The sequence below is a fragment of the Fulmarus glacialis genome, unplaced genomic scaffold (assembly GCF_000690835.1).
Source record: "Fulmarus glacialis isolate BGI_N327 unplaced genomic scaffold, ASM69083v1 scaffold15655, whole genome shotgun sequence".
Lineage (NCBI taxonomy): Eukaryota > Metazoa > Chordata > Aves > Procellariiformes > Procellariidae > Fulmarus > Fulmarus glacialis.
Window position 1 is genome coordinate 1,891 of NW_009212450.1, and position 25,177 is coordinate 27,067.

General features: G+C 35.7%; 1 protein-coding gene across 1 annotated transcript in view; it reads right to left on the minus strand.

The window, feature by feature from the left end:
- Nucleotides 1-2,609: 2,609 nt before the first annotated feature.
- Nucleotides 2,610-25,177, minus strand: part of DENND6A (DENN/MADD domain containing 6A) — a gene marked incomplete at its 5' end in the record, with an annotated part of 23,912 nt that continues 1,344 nt past the window's right edge. The window contains 17 exons of the mRNA XM_009577887.1: nt 2,610-2,738; nt 3,223-3,297; nt 4,802-4,904; nt 5,506-5,615; nt 5,707-5,760; nt 10,832-10,921; nt 11,555-11,619; nt 11,716-11,781; nt 13,599-13,693; nt 16,954-17,049; nt 17,227-17,349; nt 17,694-17,749; nt 18,409-18,471; nt 19,958-20,037; nt 21,201-21,306; nt 21,685-21,765; nt 22,765-22,877. Coding sequence (XP_009576182.1) covers nt 2,610-2,738; nt 3,223-3,297; nt 4,802-4,904; nt 5,506-5,615; nt 5,707-5,760; nt 10,832-10,921; nt 11,555-11,619; nt 11,716-11,781; nt 13,599-13,693; nt 16,954-17,049; nt 17,227-17,349; nt 17,694-17,749; nt 18,409-18,471; nt 19,958-20,037; nt 21,201-21,306; nt 21,685-21,765; nt 22,765-22,877 — 1,505 coding nt within the window. The remainder of the gene's footprint in view (nt 2,739-3,222; nt 3,298-4,801; nt 4,905-5,505; nt 5,616-5,706; nt 5,761-10,831; nt 10,922-11,554; nt 11,620-11,715; nt 11,782-13,598; nt 13,694-16,953; nt 17,050-17,226; nt 17,350-17,693; nt 17,750-18,408; nt 18,472-19,957; nt 20,038-21,200; nt 21,307-21,684; nt 21,766-22,764; nt 22,878-25,177) is intronic.

The following is a 25,177-nucleotide window of genomic DNA, read 5'->3' on the forward strand; positions in this document are numbered from 1 at the left end:
TTGCACCGTCTTTTATCTGTCAAGCCTCAGATGAATGAGGGTTAATGCAAGCTCTTCACCTATATTTTAAGCACATTAAGTTAAAAACAAAACAAAAACAAAAAACAGAGGTGGGAAAATTCCAGCTCACCAAGCTGGCAACTACTTTCTGCAGCTGATACAATTCCTCTGCTGCAACACTATGAATGGCTGAAGCATTCTAGTCAAAATATGCATACTCAGTGTGAAAAGACTGCAGGGACACAGGACAAAATCAGAAACCTGCAATGAGGAAAGATCGTTCCTGTTTTAGTGACTACATTTTGCCTAGACTTGTAGTTATAGGTTAAGGTCCTTTTGAACCACCATTACTAAAAGCATTACAAGTCAATGACGAAGATAGCAAACAACCCAGAACAACTTTTCTTTTTGCCTTTTCTTTGAACAAGATTCTAATTCTGTTTAAGCATCTAGTTATTCATGGATTTAAACTAATACCAACTCCATTAAAGAAACCTAAATTGAGCTTTGCTTGCAGTCTACTTCCCACTACCATGTTTCTCAAGGGCCTGTCAGATATGTACAGAAAATAGACTGAAGATTGGATAAATTTTGCTTGGAAGCCAGTCCCTGCCATTTGCTTTCTTGAGGATCCTACAGCTCTATCATATTACAACCATGATGCATGATCAAATTACACCACCACTTCATCACATCATGTATTTCTGGTCACCTAAGGGGTACAGCTTCATGAAGTCAGACTAAGCAGCAGTCTCTACAAGCTGCTAAACAGCTTTGCTTACAAAGGAGAGGGGCAAAACAAACAAACAAATCACACCCATCATCTAAGTCACATAACTTCCAAAGAAAAAAATAAAAATCAAACCCTTTATTTCCTTTTACAAAAATACATATTTGCAGTCATGTGATAGTTATCATAGTGTTACCAGTTTACATGGTTCCAAGAAACTACACAGTGCTCCAGGTTAAATATTTAAGATAATTTAGTATAAGAATGGCCACTTATTAATTTCTGGATTAGAAATGCTATTCACCAGGGTGCGCAAGAAAAATTTGCAAGTTAGAAATTAATGCTGAAGTGGTGTAGTTTAACATAATAGATACATTAAACTTTTGGTCATGAGTAATTGTATACAAACCATAACAGTATTAAAATACATATTTTCATAAAAATACTGTTGTCACACTTTATATCTAAATAAGACATTTTTAGAAAGACAGTATGAAATATTTATCATACAAAAGCATATTCTTATATAGCGGGATTATGTCGAAAGTTTTTAAACATTCTATCCAAGCACTTAAAAGCAGAAATTTTTTTTTATAACTGTGATCTACTTGTCATATGAAAGTGTATGCTGTGTGTACACTATAGCATTAAGTTTATTCTACTTGAAACCGGTCAAAGTACAACACTGCATGTGGAGCAGCTGAGTTCTTATATACCACTGAAAATTGTTCAAGAAGATAAACATCACATTCTTGTTGCTTAATACGCAAGAGGAAATTACTCTTTATGCATATCTGCTATATGCATATACGGAGAATAACTTCATGCTACAATCTTTTCTTGCCATAGTTTGACCCTTCCATAGGGTTTTTTCAGCTGAAGCCAACATCTTCTCCCTCCAGCCCCATTACCTCCTCAAACACCCTACTGGTATAAGTAAAAAAAAAAAAAAAAAAGAAAAAAAAAAATTTGTAATAGGAGCTGACTGCTATGATCTCCAACTGAAACAGATTGTATATCAGCTAACTCTACTGAAATGACTGATTTTAAAATCTGTATTAGAACACCACTGTGTTTATTTCCTGTGATGAATACTGCTTACTTACATTTACACTAGTAACCCATTTTAAATCCTGAATGTCAGCAGTTTAAAACCACCAATTAGTATACAATTACTTTATATTTAAGGCATGTGAGTAAGAGCACCCTAATTAACTGACATTGAATGGAAGAGCCTTCTCTTCAGGAAATTTTTGTCAGCTGCCTTCTCTTCTTTAAAGATGCTAACTTAATATGTTCTTGGAGAGATGGTAAGAAGGAGAAAGAAAGTAAGTTAAGAACCGACCTGATTATTTCAGCTGTCCCTGAAACAGTTTTGAAAGCAATGATTTACCAGTAAAATACCTCAACTATAATGTATTCTAAGTCACAAAATATGCCAGTTGGGCGTATCACTAGATGAAAACTAGGAAAAAGGAAAAAAAAAGAAAAGAATCAACTACTACATCAACAGGACAGTAGAGGATCGATATTGCTTACCCCTGAGTTAACAGGATTGGGTATAGCAGCACCAATTAGAAAACATTCTGCAATGCCAGCACTGCACTGTGGTCCTATTACTGTGGTATAGTTTCATATGCCCACAGATTTTTCTTTAAGAGCACTTATTTCAAACATTATTAGACACAGGAATTCCTTTAGTTGCATTGGTATTTAAGTGGAAAACCAGTGGAAATAGTATAGTGGGCTATACTATTAGTACAGTCCATTTGTAGTGTTAACATACTATTTAGAGCTGTGTTCCAAAGTTGGTAAGCCACTGCCTTCTGTGAAACTACATTTGCCTTTTGTTTTCTGCACAATAAAAGCCCAGTGGAAATCATGTGCCAGTTTTGAGCAAGATGTCCTGTAAGTCATCTGGAAGTGCTAGTATAATATCATTGATGTGTGTCTGCAGCTTTTTCAGTGTGTCAGTTTTCACAGGAAGCTGTTCTCTGTCAGCCTGCAACTGCAAAGGTACAATAAACATGATTTCTACTAAATATGCAAGTTTACCTTAAGACACAACAAAGTGACATATTAGCGAATCTGGAAAATTAATTCCTCATTTGCCGACTGAGTAGGAATTTGGACGATAGCAAGTTTCCTCAACACTCATTTGGACTTTCAGTAATCACAAGAAAGTTTGGTTTTCTGCTTCCCTGAGGATTCAGCCTTGCTCCCACTCAGATCAGTCAAAGTTCCAGCTAGTTTTAAAAAAAACCAAGATCAGTGCAATGCTTCCAACATAGCTGGACAATGTTGGGAAGCTAGCTAACTCTTCAGTCATGGCTGAAATGGACTGGTTGTGTTTTAAAAACTTGAATGACTGATTCCTTGAGCTACCTAGATCTTAAAGAATATTTTCATTTAAGTACCGTAAACACAACTATATAATACTTTTATGTAGTTAAGTCAGGCAAATTTGAGCCATGTTCAATTCAGTTACTTACCAGTTTATTCTTTAACTTTAAGACAAGATCCACTGTTTCTACTTCAGTATGCTTCTGACTCCAGAAAACCAAGTTCTAAAAGAATAAAAATTAAGCATTGAAATATTTATGGCAACATATATAATTTTCAAAAGTAGTATTAATTTACATCTACTGTTCAGAATGGGTCTTCTCCTTTTCCTTATTCTCATGCCATTTACTAAACTCATTTTACTCATGTACTGTCTCTACTGTGAACTGCAAAATCTGCTTTATTTGCCTGTTTGCCCAGGACTTAGCAAAACAGGCAACTACGACACAAACATAATACAAACAAATAAAAAAAAAAATCATGCCAAACAGGCTTAGTTTCAAAAATAGCATCTACAGTGCAAAATGGCAGTGAATGCTTACCAAATCAGATCTGCCAGCACTATGAAATATTAAAATAGTGCCAGGCAGCACTTCTTGTTTCTAAGGCATTAAAGGAGATCACATAGTCGATAACTAGTAAAATATATTCATTAAGTGAATTTTCCTATGGAAGTTCTGTTCCCCTACCCCTTTACTATTCACCCATTAAAGACATTTCCTCATGTACAGAAAGATGTTAACACTTGGATCAAAAGAAAAAGCCAATGAGGAGTAGAGTCAGTAATGAATTTGTGACACATTCCCTTTTCTTTGCAATAAGTTAATGTCAAATATAGTTGGATAGATTCTAGCTGATATAATCGACCTAGCTATTGCCCTGCAAATTATTTGGGCTGCTCTATTTGAACAATCTATTTGGGGTGCTACAATGTACTGCTTGGGAATTGACAAGGCAAGGGGTAAAAATCAATGGCTTTTTTAAAATAACCAGCACAATTTTTTTGTTTGTTTTAAAGCTGTGGTGTTTTTTTGTTCTTCCTATTCCCTCTTTAGCTGTACAATCTCTTCTCCTCTTGTGATACCTTTCTTTATCAGTTGTTCCGACTCAAATTATACTGACACCCACTTCAGCTTCTTAAGTAAAGAATGGGTCTTACAACATAAGATCATTTATGTGGCATTTTGTTATATATCAATAAACAGATTTAACTTCTCAGCTTCCAATTACTATGGATTGTTGTAGACTTATTTACTATCCATATCTAATTAGTTGTCAATTTTCTATGGTACTCACTGAGTTTATACCTTCAAAGCTACAAACTATATCACAAACTAAAAATGTGTTGGAACGCCAAGGAAGGAAGCTGAATGAAATAACATTTTCAAATAAGAGGAAAAACCTTTTTTTTTTTTTTTTTTGGGGGGAGGGGGGGGAGTATTCAATTTCAAAATACACAACAAAACAAAAAAGGACTAAAGATACATTTTACAAATTATAACAGTCGATATTAAAAAAGTGAACTGTATTTCATATTGTACTCTTTTGCAATGTTAGTTATAGCTTGTACTTGGTTAACAAATTCATGTTTTGCTAGATCAGACTTTACAAAATTGTCAACATTTTTATGTTCAACCAAGGAAAACAGCAGGAGTAAAACTGACTTGAGGGAGAATATATTTTTATTACAAGATCGTAAATATAATCATAAGCACACATTTTTCTAACCTCATTACAGAGTGCTTCTAAATGAAGGGCCTCCAACTTCTGTGTCATTTCTTTCTGCCGGTTCCTAAACCAACCATCGAAGTTGGGCGATTTCAAAAAATGCCTGGTAAAACACCGAAGTAAAATACATTTTATATTTTAATTACAATTTTGATAACACTCTGTTTTCTATGTCATCAAATGTAAAGTAATTATATTTGAGGTTGAAGAAGATATTAGGACCCTTTCTCTGTTTACTTCCAAAGAAATGTAATATTCTGAAATGGAGTGTAACAGGTGCTTCTATTAATCAAGACAAAGACTGAGAAAACAATGTAAAGAAAAGGGGTCTGAAAGACAATAAAGACTAGGAATTTTGTCAGGAAAAAAGCAAGGCTTCGTTTGAAATATCCTTATTTTTATCTTTGTGTTTGAGTGGAAGGAGGAATCAAGTTAGAACCAGAAATAAAACACAAATAATACTGGTACAGAGACACCTGTAGTGTTAGTAGCATCTTATGAAAACCATTAACAGGTTACAGAGAAACAGATGTAAGCAAGTAAAGTATACTAAGCGCTATCAATTCCTATTAAAACATACATTCTACAAGTCAGTCTTACTCAACTCAATATTGATAATAAGTTTGCTCAGGAAAAGAGCATTCATATTACTGATTTGTCTTCATTTATATAATTTAATTTTTTATGCTGATGAAAGAAATGACCTGTAAAGTCCTATCCAGTCTCCTTTTAAGCCCGATGTGAGCTGTGGTCCTGCTTTTTCCAGTGTCTTCATGAAGTCATCTTGGCTAAACTGCCTCAGCTGTGGTGGACTCTATGGAAAGGAAAAAAAAAAAATCATTAGCATACCATAACTGTTTTCTCTAATCACCAATTTCCAGCTCTTTCAAATTATATTTCCTTACCTTCCACGGTGATATGCATTTTTGCAAAGGCATTAGGCTTGCCACATAACGTTCCTAGGGAAAGGAAAAAGAAAGGTTGTTTGCCTAACCGGTATTAAAGATACACAGTTCATGTGTATGTTTACTTATCACTTGTCACCACAGCATTTTCTCTTCTAAGTATTGATACAGGGTGGGGTCATGCATATTTACCACATGAGAGCATAAGAAGCTTATCTAATACCATTTGTACTTCCCAACTTTACATCAGCAAGATTCAAGCAGCACAGGAGGGAAAGGAGGAGGACGACAGAAAGCAAATGTATACATGCAATATATGTATCCTGAACTCCAGCCATTAGTAAATAATCTCTCTTTTCTTGGTGACAGTCCACAGGTACCTTTGTATATGGGTGATTCCAAACAGTAATCCCACTTTGTATCAAGTATTTGGAAGCGATTTTCAGAGTCCCTCATACAAAGATTAAATATACAACTAACCTACAAAACGCTGTATCAGCTATGGGCATCTCTGCAGTAGCAATGCTTGGCAAAGGCATGGCTAAAGCCCCAACGGGCTATCTAATGTATGATTAGTAGACACATTTCTCAGCAAGGCCACTGCTGAAGCTCAAGGTCTGATGACAGGAGGCAGCTCTGCCTTGCCAGCTCACACAAGCACATCAAGATAAGCTGTTGTACATTTTGAAAGTGTTTGTACAAATGTCCACACATTTTGATTTGTGAACATAATCAGCTTTGATAACATATGAAAAGTCTAGTTCTATCTTTTGAAAAAACAAAGGACCTCCCCCATATACTTTTCTTGTGGCAGGGAATGTAAAGGGTGATGTCACCCTGTAAATTTAAGATTTACGACAGAAAACGTATTAAGTTTCTTGATTGAAGTGAAAGTTTGAGCAAGATGGGGGGAATGCCAGGGAAAGGTTTTAGATTCACCTTGCATGTCCACCCTGTCTCAAAAGAACAGGAAAGAAAGACAAATTTTAAGGCAAAACTCCTCTAATCATTAACACCCAAGGACAAACAAGTGTCTAGAGATGTCCCAATTCTCGCAGACAGAAGTTGGACCTGATCATGCATGCTCTAAAATGATGAAAAGTTCCTGTCATCCACAAAAAGTGTTCAGAGAGCTCAGAATGGGGCACCTGCTATGTAAACATCCAATGCTTAAGATATCCCTTCCCAATTTTAACCACTTGCCCAGAGAAATGACTTAACTTCACACGGAACTTTTTGGATTGGTGAAGTCCATTATTACTTGGACTTCATACCTCCAAATGCTAGGTAAGAGCATACTAGAACATATTTATCATTATCCTAATTAGAAAACAGACGACAAATTTCAGTTTCAGTGCAAGTCAAAGACTAGAAATCTGCATGGATTCAGCAATCTAAACACAATACTCATTTGTCAGCATAAAGGTACGTCAGGATTCTGCAAACACTACAGCAGGATTTCAATTTACAGGACAGGTAAGTTTTTACTATTACATTAGATACAAATTCCTATTTTAAAATTTGTTTCAGCAAATTGAGATCTCTGTCCAGAAGAAAAAAAAATGAATCCGTGAACATAAAAGCATTCCAACAAACTCTGCTGACTGGTTAAAAATGAGACAAAATTTGCCCCTCAACTTTGGCTTAGAGATTTGAACAGGTGAAGTACCATGTTTAGAGAGCAAAACACCAGGTATCTTCCATTTCCAGAATAGCATGATGCTATACAATAGAATATTCTGATCCACTGAAAAAAATATTCTCCGTGTGACACCCTGATATAAAGTAGAAGTATCTCAACGTTCAGTGATAATCTCTCCTTTGTAAAATTGTACTAGCATCTTCTAGAGTCACCTGAATTTGCAGAGTTTCTTCAGAATCTGTTTTATCGCACCCAAAACCAGAAAAAAGTATCACCTAATAAAGCAAACTCTTGGGAGACTCATTCTTTTACAGGAACAGCAGTACAGAAACTGCTGGGAGGAAGACAAGAAGTCTTGAGATTTGCTCTCTAAAAACCATTCTCATGAGACTCTGACGAAAAACAAACCAGTTTATCACTAGTACCAAAGATAAAACAACAAAATCAGAAGGAAAATTCCTGAACAGAAATTATGGTTGAAGGAACTATATTCCATTAGTCTCATTATGAACCTTCAGATTGCTGGACTCATCTCTACTACAGTTTAGAATAAAAACTGGAGGCTCTTTGCTGAGGTTGATTTAAAAAAAACACCACAAAACTCTGAAAACTTTCAATATTGTTTTGGGATTTTCCCTCCGGATGTAAAACTGCATCAGGTTTATGGCCAAGCAGAGCAGGACTGAGAAATGGTAGGTCATCATGAAAATGTCTTATACTCTAAAACCCAAGGCTTCTGGAAAGAGCACTTCTGTGCGTGATCACTGCAATCACCAGTGATCTAGAAGCTGTATTTACTGCCTCTGAGAAAGACAAAGCATGAGGATAATGATCAAAGCCTTCTCAAGAACCAGGGGACGTTAAGTGTGTTGAATTTATCCAAGGGTTTATGCCTATACTCATAAAGCAAGGTTTGATATTTAGCTATATATTCAAGTTGGCCTTGTTCTGAGCAGTGGGGTTGGATCAGATGTCCCAGTTAACTTACATTCACCTTTGATTTTATGATCTAATGAAGAGCTCTGTATATGCGATTTTTTCCCCACGGGTATTTAAGTGTTTGAAATAGCCATCCATACTAAATTTCATTTGTCCTTTTTTTTTTTTGAAGCAGCAGTAATAATGAGGAAAACTGAGACCAGGTAGGAGAAAGCAAATTCTGCAGCCCCTACTACATCATGTTGTTCATTAACATTTCCTAACAGGAAATGAGACAGAGTTAAAACTGAGTTTCATAATAATCTTTTTGCCAGTTCTAGATGCTCTGAATCTAGGTAAAGACATCACCTTTTTCTCAAAAGCCTCTCGTATCTTTTGTTTATGCTTGATGTAGGTGCAAGATTTGAAAATCCTGCAAATACTGCAGAAATCTGAGGAGATAGCTGCCTTGAGGCCATAAAACAATTGCTCAAGGAGATTTGACTGCTGAAATTTGTCTACTGCGGGTAATCCAATGACAAAAAAACTTCAACATCAACAAACAAAAAAAGAAAACCAAAACAAACCCCAAACTGCCTAGCTCTCAAGACAAACATAGTTCTTTGAAAGTCAGATATAACATAGGTAGAAATGGAGTTGCAAAGATAAATAAGTGTGTGAAGAAATAAGAGAAGTAGATTATTGCCTAGAGGACAAGTAATGAAATGCTCTGTCTGGACAAGGCAGATGAAAGGAACTGAGATGTGCCGAATACAGTTTCTCATGCCAAGCATAACAGCAGCAAATGCAAAAATATGACTGGAAAAGGGAAAAAATTCTCTAAACTTTAATGACTTGCATGGAAAAGCACTACTACTAGAAGACAAAATAAATATTTAAGGGAAAAAATTTAAGCCAGTCTAATTTACCAGTTGAATTGGTTGATCTTTCATATATTAATAGAAAGATTACCTTGTAGTATCCCCTCAGCTATCATAGCACTCATATCACTACAAGAGTATACACTTATAGAGCTCTTCTCATTACAAAGTACTTTCCAACTCTACCTTTCCAATATTGACATTTTTCAACGTCAGGGGAACACCCTTACACTTAAATGGGAAAAAAAAAAAAAAAAAAAATTCAACAGTGGACAGGGGGTTCCAAGTGTTGAGGAAGGATTAAAGAAATTTCCTTCTTACTCCATGTTAAAATACACACACACAGAGTTTTGCTTTGCATAAATGTCACACAGAACATCGCAAGCAAACATCTGAAAATGCTGTCTAGCAACATATACAAAGAAGTATTCCTTTTTGAGATCTGAACCTTTTGTCTAGGTATATAAATGTTTCATTTTTGACCTTAAGCTACAGCCTTCACCATTTTTATGCTAAGTATGGTAATTAAAGAAATGTAAGACTACAGTATTTTAGAAAAGTCAAGACATAGCTTAATGGTACATTTCTGTAGCTCAACTATTATTCAAAGAATCACAAAATGGTTGAGGTTGGAAGGAACATCTGGAGGTCATCTGGTCCAAATCCCCTCTTTTCCCCCCTGCTCAAGCATACCTGCAGGCTGCCCAGGACTATGCCCAGGCAGTTTTTTAGTATCTCCAAGGGTGGAGACTCCACAGCCTATCTGGGCAACCTAACCTGTGCCAGTGCTCAGTCACCCTCACAGTAAAAAAGTGTTTCCTGACGGTCAACAGACCCTCCTGTGTTTCAGTGTGTGCCCATTGCCTCTTGTCCTGTCACTGGGCACCACTGAAAGCAGCCTGGATCCATCTTCTCTACATCCTCCCTTCAGATATTTATATACATTGGTGAGATCCCCTCTAGAACCTTCTCTTCCCTAGTCTAAACAGTCTCAGCTCTCTCAGCCTTTCCTCATATGAAAGGTGCTCCAGCCCCTCAATCATTTTAGTGGCCCTTCACTGGACTCTCTCTAGTAGCTCCATCTCTCTCTGGTACTGGGGAGCCCAGAACCGGACATGATACTCCACGTACGGCCTCACCAGTACTGAATAGAGGGGAAGGATCACCTCCCTCAACCTGCTAGCAACACCCCTCCTAATGAAGCCCAGGATACCATTGGCTTTCTTTGCTTCAAGGGCGTATTGCTGGCTGACGTTCAACTTCATGTCCATTAGGACTCCCAGATCATTTTCTGCAAAGCTGCCTTCCAGCCTGGCGGCCTCCAGTATATACTGCTGCATAGGTTTATTCCTCCCCAGGTGCAGACTTCACATTTCTCTTTGCTGAACTGCATGAGGTCCCTGCCAGCCCATTTCTCCAGCCTGCTGAAGTGCCTCCAAACAGCAGCACGACCCTCTGAGGTATTGGACACTCCTCCCAGTTTTGTACCATCAGCAAACTTGCTGAGGGTACACACTGCCCCATCATCCAGATCACTAATGAAGACATTGAACAGTACTGGAGCCAGCGTTGACCCCAGGGGTACACTGCTAGTTACTGGATAGTTACTCGACTTAGTCAGCCTAACACCAAAAAAGCTACTCCATATTACATATGTAAAAAACCCATTAGTCTAAGAACTCACTAATGGAATAATGAAACTTTCCGTCAATTCCAAAAAATACCGCCGAAGAATCACACTCTGTGCTTCTGTAGGACGTTTCTGTTGTACACCCTTAAAAAAAGAAATAAAATATCACAATAAGTCTGTTACCCCAAAATATGTAAGTAGTTGTGGGGATTTTTAAGAATATTTATTCCAGTGTTTCTGTATTCATTTGCCATAAGCTTACACATAGCACCCCCTACCCTGAACCATGGAAGGAAAGCAATAGTGTCAAGTCCTTTTGCACAGATATTCATCCCTTCAACTGCTGAATTTTTATTTTCATGTAAAGAAATTCAAGGAAAGAAAAATTTGTATAAACAAACTTGTGCAAATCAGTTAAAGTTTGGAAGCTCCGATTCTTATACACCTCACACGTGAGATTTCTAGAGGGGGAGACCAGAGGGGGATGGCAGAGGGTGGAAAACCCAAAACAGACAAACTGATCAATCACTTCAATTCTGTAAATTATTAAGCTAACTTCTTGAGTTCTACCATTCATGTTGTTATAGAAATTGTTAACAAGGCAGGAGCCTTTCTTCTACAATGAGGATATATACCTATCTATTCAGTTATGAACTGGGGCAAAGGAATCAGAATCCAGTTTCATTTCAGTTACGTAGACAGAGCTCAGTCTTACATGGAAACACCATACAACAGTACACAAAACAACTGCCATTAACAAGAGACCTGCAGTATTACCTTCTGTAACTGTTTAACGATTTCTTCATCTTTATTCAAGTATGGCTTGTAAGAGGTATAAACACCTAAAGAAAAAAAAGCAGCAGGTTAGCCAAAGGAAAAATGGGGTATGCTTTTTAAAATTAAAATACTGGTAATTTAACTCTGAAGCAACTTATTACCAGGTTTGGAGTCCAAAGTTTTTAGGTTCTTCAGTTTTTTCACTTTCACCTGCTTTGGAACTTCACCTGCCAAAACATTTAAAGCCACGTTACTTGAAATCTCCATCTCTATTGCCAGATACTACAGTTAATGTGCTATACATTGCACTGATTTTTAGAAATGGATACTTTCATTTAGAAGACTATCTAATATTGTAAGAAGCCTCAGAAACACCAACAAGCATCCAAGTATATATCCAGAAACATCCATTAAACATATGAATAACAGCATACAGGCTTTTCACTTATTGTACAAGGATTCCTTGTTGAAAAGGAAAAAAAAACCAAACACAAAACCAAACCAAAAAACCAAAAGGACAAACTTCTGAATCAAAGCAGCCAAAGAAAAATACTGACTATATAGATAGCAGTGAATGATTGTTTCATTAATTTCAAATTTTATTCCATCTTCCTTTGTTCTCCTTAGGGTAAATGCTTTCAGAAACAAATCTTTAGTACCTTGGCCAAAATAAAAATTGTATACAGGAAATTAAAACAGTAGCCATGGATTAAGTGTTGTAAGAAATTAATTTAATTCTCCTTTTCCACGGGCCAAACTAAGTTGTTTTGTTTTTCAAATATATCCTTCTCCAGCCAGAAGACCCTAAACCCTGTTTAACAGTCTTGCAGCCTCAGCAGAACCTTCCTTTTAGATTTAGTTGGATGCTCGACTTCAAAAATGATAATAGTACAAATTGCTATTGAAACTGCAGAGTGGGGAGAAAAGGGGAAAAAAAACCACCCAAAAAACAACTAACAAAAAAAATCACAAGTCCTCTCTTTGTCCCTAAAGAAATAAAATTTAATTTTTTAAAAGCAGGTCAGACAGACACATATCTAGAACTTCTTGACTAAGCATTTCACATAGCTGCACCAAAACTTTAGAATTTCATACCTGAAACTGCATATCAAATTTGAAAGCAACTTGTGTATAGGGCTTTGCAGAGGTTTAATAGTTTAATTAAGATTCTATTTTCCAAACCTTAACTACACAGCAGCTAGCTAACTCCTCCCCACACTCCCCAAATCCCTACAGGTATTCTGAAGCATGGACAGGCCTGATGTTTTAAAGTAAAGCAAAACCTTCCCTAATTATTTTGAACACAGTATGTAATCCTTAATTAATTTGGTGTATTCAGAAATTGAATGTAACTTATTCTACAAAAATTAATTTCATGGTGTATTATCCTAACTGGATATTTATGCATTCCCACCTTCAGAACAGAATAGTGAACCTGTCACAGCAAAAAGCTACATTCAGGAATTTCATTTAATAATTAGAGTACTACAGTATTTTATTACAGCCTAGCAATTGACACATTATCCAAAGATTACATTAAAATTCTACTCAATCATGTAAGGAAGTCATCCAACTTGAACAATTAATAATTACTGGAATATTGCCAGATGAGAAATATGTAATCAAAATACTGTCAAGAAACAACTTTTTATATTATTGTAACATTCAAACTTAGCTTTCACATGGGTCTTACTTTCTGTGCACTTGCTGATTTATTACATCCTACTCATCCTAAAATTAACATCAGTAATAAATGATGTTTTTCATTTTAATACCTTATTGGTAGAGATACAAAAACAGGATTGTGTGAAAGGTAAAACATTATTACTAATGAGTATTACCATCTTTTGCATTTAATATACTAGATTTGACAATACAAGACATAGAGTACTCAAGAGCCTAATTTCACTTGACAGATTTACATCCACGAGGATTTGGTTAGTATTAAACTAAATTAATTGAACTAAATTACATATGTTTGTAAATAAATAAGCACGCAGTTAGATCTTCTTGCACAGGATTGTAGAAGATATTTGTACTTTACCTGGAAGTTTAATATCGCCAATGCGGATAATGTGAGGCCAGTGCTGAAGTGTTTTAGCAAAAAAAGGATTCGTCACTCCTAGAATGACAGATGGTCTAGAAAAATAATGACAACTTTTAAAATATGACAGTAAGAGCTTCTGTCTTAATGAATACAAAAGGTCAACTTTAATTCTTAACTTGAAATTATTTTTCTTTTGTACTTAAGAGTTACATTTTAAGTTGCATGTAAGAGCACAGTATGTTTATCAAAGTTTTTAAGTTTTAGAAAACAGCAAGACAGATATATCTTAAAGTCCAAGCGGTAGTGGAGAATAAAAGTAACATCTTCTGCTTAGGCTTTTGGCTAAATTCTGCCCATTTGCAATGATGAGAACAGGGTATTATCTGATTTATTATCTGATTTTTTTTTTAAAATGAGCAGGAATCTGACCCATATTTGAAAGACAAATTGCTACTTTTCAAGGTTTGATTCTTATAACAAACTCTCAGCACTTGAATGTGTGTGTCAACGTGACTGCTGTTTGTGTAAGACTTCTCAGTAGAGCTACTGCTCAGATGACATGACTAAGAAAGAGACACTTAATATCCTACGTCTCTTCCAACACTTTAGCGTTCTTTGTTAAAAAGCAGTTATGAAGTGATGAAGTACAAGCACATTAACAGCATTGTGCCCAAGCTCACAACCTGTCAGATTTTTCTGTCTACTCTGTGCTTAGCATCTGGCTTCGAGGATGCATAGGGGCACTCAGAGAACAACAGGCAGTAAGAGCATAGGGCTGCTGCTACAGCATAGGGCTGCACGTTTGGGATCTATAGCACTAATATGATGAAATATCAACATATTTTTCAGTATAGTGGCTGCCATCCATTTTACAGGCAAACGTTAGCTAAGGAGGAATAACTGCAAGCATCATTGGAACTGCCATATTAAAAATACGTTATCATTATTTCTTCATAATCTTAAAAATCCCAAATTTTAACATTTTCTGTACACCGTCCTTAAGTTTCCTGTTTCTCAAGGCAAGGTGGGGAGAAAAACAATATGTAATCTTTCCTTAAATTTTTATTCAGTTCTTCCAGCTATATCATAATGGCAACTGGGCATCAATTTCTATGTTAACCTACAAACATTTCTGACTTTCATTCCTCCCTCCACTTGCTTATTATAACTATATTTATACATATAAAAACCCATCAGGAATTCACAGATAGGACAAAAATCTGATCACACAGCTCTGTAGCTTAGTGTAATGTCTGGGCTATGGGAACAGCAATTTTCATCTCTCCATGCCATCTTAGAATGAGCACCACCAAATTGTATCAGTTTCTCAGAAGTCTTTTCTTGCTTGTCACTGACTCAACCTTCACCGGAAAAATCACTTCTTCCAAGTCCTTCTACTGTTCAAGTAGGTTCACCTGAAAACATGTTATTCCAGATATTATGTATTTTTCCCCACTCATTTGAATTCAGTTTCATTATTTTTTGCTGTTTCTATAATCCTGTTAAACTCATTTGCATTATTGATTTAAATTCATTGGGGTTTGCAAATGTTGTTCATGATTTTGCAGTGTTACCACACATGATTTACAGTCTTTCTTCCAAAACAATGATAAAGACCAGTGTCCATACAAAGGTCTCAACAAGATTCCTTTGCTGTACTGTGAAAAATCAATTTATGATGTTTTACTTCATGTCCTTTTCATGGTCATGTCATAAGAATCAACATAAGAGAAAAACTGAGTCTCAAAAGAACCCAAACAACAGGCACTCTCCTTCTCCCTAGGAACGGATCAAGTCTAGCCTAACTTAACACAACTATTAAATCTTCTCATGCCTATTTAATGGGAACCAAAAAGCAAGTTTCACACACAATTGTTTTGGACCAATGTACGCAAATTGACATTCTTTTACTAACTGGAGAGTTAAAGACCGAGGGTTAAAGTCAAGTGAGGCTTTCATTTACACACACCAAAAAAAAAAATTCTCCAGGTCAAGGTAAACTGGTAGCAAATCATGAGGAATCTTGTTTCACTGCTGCCGGTGATATAATAGCAAGACTTGGTAAGCTACTTCGTCACTTTTAGGAGCCTTAATTGATCATGTCTATCAGAACCAATTCTGATTTTAAACCACTGAATTAATTTCTCAAAAGGGATGATAAACCAAAACATCAAGATGAAAAATACCCCTTGCTCCCCTCTTGCTAAAGGTCATAATACACAGAAATCTGCATCATCTGGATTCTTCCCCTTCTTACAGCCATTGCTTTAAAAGCTTATTTCCAATCTTTCAAATTTTTTATTTTCCGTAAGAAAGCCACAGCAACTCTAGCTCTATTTAAAATACTAATGTACGTACTGAACAACCTTCCTATTTTGCTCCAGAGGAGCAGATGCAATTTTTAAACATGGGTTACTGAAGTTTAACCAAATTCTTCATGGAATTATTTTTAGAAATTAAATTACATACTGCATAACCATTCCCATGGAATACAATCTGAAACATAATGCCTATGTTTGTATGTTTTTCCACTGCTCTGGCAATACTTTCGTTGAGAGGAAAAATACAGTAAAAAAACCAACAAAAAAACCCAAAAAACCCAACACAACCACCACTGCCTGTTCAGGCATTAGAAAAAATTTTTTTATAAAGAGATCAATGAATCTAACACATGCACTCCATTCCCAAATCAAACTGCATTTAAATAACATATAATAAGAAATATTGGAGGTGTATGCTCTCAAAATAAGAGTAGAATTAAAAAAAAAAAATGAAGGGGAAAAATGTGTTCTTAAAGCAGTTTCAAACAGAATTGGTTTTGTAGACTCACACTCAAAAAAAAAAAGAATCTTAATTTCTGAATTATTTAGGATATTTTTCTAACAAATTTAGTGAAGAGATAATTACTTTTTAAATTATTGTCTCAACTAGGACACCGACTGGGTTAACTTTACAAAACAGCTGTATGGATGTTGAATTCTAGAAGTCACTTTGTTTAGTAATTGCTTAAACAATTACAGAACAATTTCCTAAGGAGCTACTATGGAGTTGGTGTTGCACAGACAAACTCTTATGGAAAAGCAAAACTTTTCTTGCTTTCATATTTGCAGTTTTACTTATTCTGTACACAAGTATCCTATGAAGCTCAAATGTAGTTTAACTTCTTTATCCTATCTAACTGAAAACTTAAAGCAGCTATTTACTGCACTCTGTAAGATAAATCTTATAAATAAGGAGTCTAAATGTATTTTCTAATGACAGAAATTCAGAATAGTTAAGCAGTATCTTAAAACAAATTTATGTTTACGAGTGGCTTCGAGCAACATCTTCACAACAAAGTTGATTTACTTACGGGGCTTGTGTGCGAGTTGTATATTCTTTGAATTCACTGTCGTGTATGGTAAAGTATGGCCTGAAATCGCTGCAGTACTTTAGCGGTGAAATACAACTGCAAGGTAGAAAGAGGATAAGCTTATTGTAGACATACAGTGCAAAATTTCATGAAAAAAACAAGCAAATCTAAAATTTGTAATGCTTTTTTCTATTCAGATCAAATGATGTTGCACTCAGCTGCAATCTACAATGACTCACTTGTTCATTAGTTAGGAAGCTCCACTACATTTACCTAACAAGTGCCAACACGGTTTCTGAAGATTCTGATGGTGACGGTGCCATCACGACAAGTGGTTCTCCTAGCAGTACTAGTTCCCAAAGCATCTGAATGTGAAAGAACACTGGACAGAAACACCTAAACACAGATTGAGGTATTTTAATACACTTAACATTACCAGAAGAAATATGTATTTGATTAAGAACTGGGTAAAAAGGAAGTTTGCAGTAGTATTTAATAGTCATTTGAAAAATACAAAATACTCTTGTAAAATGGAACGTTTTATGAACTTGCTCATTTATTGTAGTTTCAGCCTGCAAGTTGTCTGAATTGTTTTTTTAACCAGCTTTACAGAAAAAGAATATTAAAAACAATACTCATAAATGTTAGCTTGCAAGCTATGCGATACGTGTTACGGAACCGTCATAAGTCTTTGACTTGTGGGAATTCACAACTAGGAATAAATCAGTCCAAACTCCTACCTGAAAAGATCTACTTCATGAACAGTTGGTAAAGCCATGGAGATCTGAGCATCTGCCTAAAAGACATCGCAATGCTTTTTTTTTTAGTCATCAGAATACCTAGGTATTAAATGAAATAGTTTCCCTTAAATGCTTACAGACAGTAGATGGTATATATATACCCTAATTATTTACCACTACTGTACTACATTACCTCCACAAGTATTTTTGTGTGCTAAAAGCAAGATTTCCTCCAACACACATGCACCGCTTATAGGCATGCAACTTTCAGTCCAGAAAAGAGATAAAATACTGAAGCTGTTTTACAAAACAGTCACGCGGCACATGAATGCACAGACAGAGTTGTTTTATATCCATCTTCCACGGCTAAAGGTTTTTAATTCGGTTTTCATCCCGAAAAAAAACTAGTTTAGTACAGTTTTACCCATTAAAAGGATGTTCAAGTTCAGTAATTTTGTCAGTCAACTATCCTCTTGCAGGGGCTGGACATCTCTCTTCTAAAGTACTTGGGGTAACTGGGTTAGAATACCTTTTCTATGAAGAATCCAACTCCAGACTCCTCCACTCAAAGTTTCAAAGACTGTGGATTTCATTATTATCAAAGTATACGAGGATTTGCTACCTATCTTTTATGAGCAAGTTTCAAGTAAAAGAATGAAGGCAGATATTTAGCTTTGTCTTGGGGTTATATACAATAAAAGTATCTAATCTCTACCTGGTGCATATTCTGTACTATAGGCATTGTTCCAGGCTTGTCACGGTATGTTGGAATCCGCAACTTTGAAAGAAAAAGAAAGATTTTTTTTATCTGGTATTGAATTCAGCAGAGAATTAAAATGCGGACTTACAGACAAGATATAACATTTAAAGAGGATATACTACAGTATGATGCTTAATTTACTCTACAGAACATCCACATAACAATGAATACATAGCTGAAGACTACGGATCATGGCTACAGGAATCAATATGCAATACTATGTAGTACTACACGGCAAACTGAATATTAGAATATGAAAATTATACTTCAGTTAAAAAAGACTATTGATAACATTAGTCACAACTATTACAATAATTTCAATAAAAATACTTTTGAATGTTGGAGAGAACGATCTGAAATAACGTTATGGGGTTTTACAGTGGTACAGAATTACTTTTAGAAAAAATCTTCTCCTAAAACATCAGACATCCTGATCAGTATGAGGTGAAATCCAAATAAATATATTTTTCTGACCTCACAGTCTGCATCTGTAAGTCTTGAGTAGTACAAATTTAATCATACTGGAAGCTGATGTGCACAAATGGATGTAATTTATACACAACAATTAAAACTGACTGCCCAAACAGTATAAAAAAACCAGGTACAATATCACTGAAGACGGTAATTATGGCTTTACTCAGTTTAGGAATGCAATTTCAACTCTCGTGGATAAGAATGACTGATGAGATAAATGCAGGCAATACTCAAGCAAGGCATATCTGACACTCATCATTATCATCCAGCATCCAGAACACTGCTTTATTAAATTTGTGCTTTCAGAACAGCTTCAGAAACTACTTCTCCCTGGTGATGTACGTGCGTATAGCCATAAACTTGAGAGTATCTGCTAAGAATGTACTTCCAACTGTAACCTCTGGATCCATCAAATCCATTTAATTGCATTTCATATGAAGATACTATGGCTCCCAGAGGCCCAGTTCTTAGCCATCATTTAACCTCTACAGTTCCTCCCCATGCACTAGATACAACTTCTTTAATAGCTTTCTTCAGACATATTTCACTTTCATCGAAATTATCAATACACCGAGAAATTAATTTCTGGTGTGTGGGCCAAAAAAGATTTGTCAAACTTCAGACACAAGAATGATTTTCATCAATATATTTAATTTGCTTGACTGGAACTTAATTCTCATTAATTGTTACTTAATGTTTGATTTGACAAATATAATTAGTATTAAAATCTCCTAGAATGCATATTCCAGAAGGATAATATAGACACTGCAATTAATAGTTGTATTGAAGCATCACTTTTTAATATCTACAAAAATTACATGTTAACCTATGCACCATAAAAGATCCTTCCCTCCTCCTCCCAACCAAGGAACCTAATCAAGATCTCCCAGACCATCACTCTGAATGGTGTATACATCTATTCCTGTTCTGAAGTACAAGACACTGAAAACAAGGCAGAATACACTGAGTATCTATACAGTAAATGGAGGGGAAAACACCCTCAGAGAAAAATAAGTGCAGGAGTATTTACCTTCATTATAATACCCATAATAGGCAAATGCAGTATTTTCCCTGGAATTGGTGGTGGCCAACGATCAACATCGCTACAAACTTAAAGGAAAAAAAAAAGTATAATTTATAACTAGTTTATATATGCTGTAACCCATGATATTGTAGTCACCTTTGTGCACACTGCAATTTTAAATTAGTGCTGATAGCCCACGACAGTTCTACTTATCTCTTGATTACTCTAAAGAAGTTTTACAGCCTTTTTGACATTCCTAATGTATTTCGTTAGAACGATGAAGTTTTTCATTTCAAGAAAACAGTATCCTCTTCCATTTTTGTAGCAACTAGACTCGCAATTATTTGCAGAAATGTTATATGAGAAACCATGAAAGTACATATTAAGAAACTTTGATGTACATCATGTACATCATTTATGTATATTAGCTACTGTAGCACACAAGCAGTTAGGGAAAAAGCTAGCTTTCTAGCTTGGCTAGGAAGTTTTTCAGCATTTTGTTGTAAACAATTATGAATATCATTACTAATTCTAGTAGTTTCTGCAGAGCTTATTTTGTTCATAATACACCTGTCAAAAAAACCTATTTATCTACAGGTGATTAAAAACAATTCCTTCATTAAGAAAAGTTTCCACAAATTGCTGCTCGGTGAAAGCACAAAGACACAAATGTTGTATAGGGCAGACACAGTACAAAGAACACAGCACTTCTAGGCAAAGAGCAAATAACTTTCCCATTTGGCCCACTTTGGCTCTTAAAGTTCTACAGTAACAACCTGTTGTCAGTGCTGCTCTGTTGCTTTTTCTCTTTGGCCAGGGAAAAAAAAAAACAAACAAAAACTCAGAAAAAAAAAACCCAAAACCAACCACACAAAAAACCCCCACGCAAGACGACATTTGTACAGTTGCTTAACAAAAGTTGTCAGAATGCCCAAAAGGACTCAGTTTGTGAAGAGTGCAAACTAAGGATTGCCATCAGCTACTTGTGCTCAACAGCTGGTCCTGAAACATACAACAAAACCCTAGATGTTTTTCAGGGGGGAGCTTCAACTCTCCCATGAAGGATCCAAAATTAGATTAGCTCCATTCAATGATCTAGAAATCAAGCTAGTTTGCTAAAGTTTCAACCCTCTACCCCACAAGAAGACAGAAATGCAAACTAGAATGTGACAGTGGTGTTTGCTATTTCTCAAAAAAAAGTATGTGTTATTATAGGAGCTCTTCCAGAACAACATAATAGTACCACTACCTGCTTCCAGGAAAGCTTCACTTTTTTCAAAATATTCTGGTGCTATTTGCTTAAGCATGGTGCGAAAGAGATGGACATAAGGTAGTTTGCTGATGAGGACCAGCGACTGGAATAAAGAGTAACAAAACAAAAATATAATTTTAAGTTATTCCTTTCCCTCAGTTCTATTGCAGTTCTACTGGTTATCCTCAGAGAACGTCAAGTGTGATTTTTCTCATACATACAAGCCAACCACACATTTGACCACAGGCAACTGCAACCAAACAACTCGCAAAAGTTCCCACTTTTTATTTTTAAACACAAAAAAAATTTCTGTTCTGACAGTGCAGCTGGAACATAGCATAGCTGATGTAAAATTAGACCAATTTACTATAAACCAACAATGAATTTAGTTAAGAGAGTAAGATACTCCTCCTGCTCCTCTGAGGTCACTGAAAAATAATTAATTTCCAAATTAATATTTTCCTAAAAGAATTGAAATTACCTTCTGGAAATAGCCCCTTTTTAATGATTTGTCTCGAACTTGTCTGAAGTATACATAGCCGTAGTAATATGCTGGATCTTTCTGCAAAAGAAAGAATTCAATACAACAACCTGATACTGTCCTTCTTTCTGAAGCATTCAATATGCATTTTGAAAGCTTACTTCTCTGCAAGCTCCAAAGTCGATTAAATACAATAAACTAGAAAGATTACTCTGTTTATTGGCATTATTTTTTTTAGTACGTACTTCAAAGAGAAAACACCAGCGTGTGGCAACAGCTGTGCTTTCTGGCTTTACTATTTTTATATCTACATTCTCCTGACACACCATGAAAGCAAAAATAGAATTAATTTCCTGAGGAATAAACCAACACTCAATTTCGCAAAGTAGCACTAAAAAGATTTTAGCAGTTAAAAACCTTAAAGCCCTGACCTGAAAAGATAAAAACTAGTCTTTCAATGTATTAGTTTTATAAAAGATTCTTGGAATATTAAGGAAGCGCACTCCCACATTTCAAAGATAAAACATCAACTTCATCCTTCCTACAAACAGGAATTCAAGTATTTGCCAATAAACAGATCTAAATTGAGTTTGAGAATCAGACTCCCACTAGCATAGTTAAAGGCCTCAATATTCTATAAGGACATGCTGAGAACAACTTTTTGGCCACTACCTCTTTTAGATAACTGCTCCACCTTCAAAAAATGAAGGGTGGAAACAGAGAGAGATATCTCAACTTTTTTTTTTTCCCCCAAGTTATAAAGCACTTGAGATTTCCAATAAGGTAATGGTTTTTACAATTTGATCTACGGGTTTCTAGTCAGTAACAAAATAGGTCTGCTCTTCAATTTAATTCCTTGCAGTCCAAAACCCATAATAAGAAAACTTAAAGAACAGTTAATGGAACTAATTAGTAGTTAATTATTATGCTAATGACATGCTACAAAAAACATTTGCTGAGCTTTGTCTTTCAGGACATCCAGTTCAGAGATTTTGTTTTTCAAGCATTAAATTTAAGCGTGAAGACCCATAAATTAACACTACCCAGAAGAAATGAACTTCATTTTTTCTTATTTCCGACCTTTAAGTAAACTGGTAGATCTCTGTCCAACTGGTCCAGAAAACAACACAATGAGACTTTCCTTCCAGGAGACCGTCGAAATCTAAAACAAAACTGTGTGTCCCCAAGACAACCTACATGGGGGGGGAGAAAATAAACAAGAAATAGATAGTAGTCTGAGTTTGAGCCTTGTTTAACATGAGGGCTTGTCTACAGCCGAAGAAATAGTTTTGGTTCATTTACCTTGCACTGCTATTGTGCCCATTTACATATTTATATTTTTATAAGTGAACAATTTGGCGTCTTTGGCAACGATAAATAGCCTTCCTTCAACACACAAAAAAAAAAGTCACTCTGCCTCACAGTGAGTTTATTAAACTGTTATGTCCTTAAATAGCTCTACTAATGGCTGTCCTCCTACTGTTATTACACATTTTATTGGTCTGCCTGTATAGTTCTGATTATCTTAACCACACATTATTTCTCCGTTGAATGACTCCACTTAACCTTTTTTTGACACCAAACAGTTCATACATAAGTCACACTGTAAGACTGTATTATGCTGATCTCTTATAACTCCATGTGCAGGCCTAGGACTCGGTATTCTTGAAAGCTGCAAAACTAACTGCAGAAAACTGAGTGAAACTGAGTATTACTTCCCAGTAATAAACCCAAGGAGCCAAGTTTCCCTTCATTTCTATCAAAATTACTTTCCGAAAGAAAAATGTAACTAAGTATATTGACTATTTGCAGTCTGAAAATAAATTTGGGCTAAGTTTGTATCAGACATCAAAGAAATTTTCTCCAGGTGGAACATGAGAACTGAAGTATCAGAACTTGTATCACTGATACTCTCATGGCTGTGTTCTCACCATTACAAATGTTGTCTGCTGTTAAAAGAGAAGATGCTCCAAAAAACCTTTAGTTCAAGTAGAAGCTGTACAAGCTGAACAGCATGTGCTGTTCATGGGAACGGTGATAAGGGGGACTGCTAGAATCTTAAGAACACGCAGGTACATTACTCACTCTAGCAAACCTGTAAAAAAAAAAGTCCCTTTGGAATGCAGTGTTACTAACATGAACACAATCGACTGAAAGACAACCTCCTGAGCGTTGCCAACCTGTGTTAAGCAGACTATCTTCACCATAACAATGTAAACATTCATATAAGTGACTATAAAAACCAATCTATTAAACTTACAGCTACTGTAGCAGTAAGTTTCCAGCTAGCAAAGGACACTTGCTCCTCCATATTGAATCTAACTTCTTCATTACTGCTTTGCTGTTACAGCTTTTGGACGTAATTTGCAAAGACCTCCAGGAAAAAAAATCATTAAATCACTGAACTCCTCACAGCTGTCCTGTCTTACGTCAGCCAGTGCTAATTGACTAAACAGTAAGGCAGAGCTCCATTCTCCAGGTAACTATTCTTCAGATTTAAAAGCTCAATTTCATCTTCTCTTTCAGCCACATACATACTGCTAAAGCAACCACAGACAGCCCAAACCCTCAGTCAAATTCACTGGCTGTGCTACTGGCAGTGTAGATTAATACTGCAAGGTTCAGAGCATTCAGGTCAGTCTTAGAACCCCCTGAAGTTGCAGCAGGAAACCCACAATGCACCAAGACAAAACCAAAAGTAACAACACATTGTATGATGCAATAACCATCCAATTCAAACAGGTAACTAAAGCAAGTGCTTTATGGATCCAATCATAACAAGAAAAAATACAGCACATGCCAGTAACAAAGCACTAAATATTTACTCAAAGTTTTCATAGCTAGTTCCCTTCATCAAAAGCCATTATAAAAACCTATACACAGAAGAGCTAAAAGTAAATTATCCTTAATCATTAATATGTTGAAACATCATTCAGCATATTACGGCTTCTTATGTAACAAGCTATTCCGGTACGTAGAATTTGAAAAGATTGGCAATTGTCTATTCTTTATCCAACTATACATGCAGAAAAAGTAAAAGCATTATTTTAAAGATAACTGTACTAAGAAACTTAGCTTAAAAACACAAAAAGTGTCATGATTTAGTACCTGATTAAATCCATTCTTCCCCCTAAATTCATAGCCACTACAAGTACTACAATGATATCTATTCGTACTTGTAAAAGAAAAAAAAAAAGTTGACTTAATCTTTTGAGCCATGAAAACCTAGGAAAGACTGATGTCAAATTTAGCTGCAAGCTATTAACTTCCTTCACTGCTATATTACACAAAGCTTTTCTTTTTATATTACGGCCTACGATGAAAAAATAAATCGTAACAGATAGCACACACTCCCAGCTAATTTCTATAACGCAGGTTTTACATACGTAATCCCTCTACATCATTTGAAACTTCAGCCTACCAAGAACAATCAAGAACCTACAGATTCTTAATAGCAATATAAAAAGTAAAAAGGTGGGGGGTTTCTCCTGCT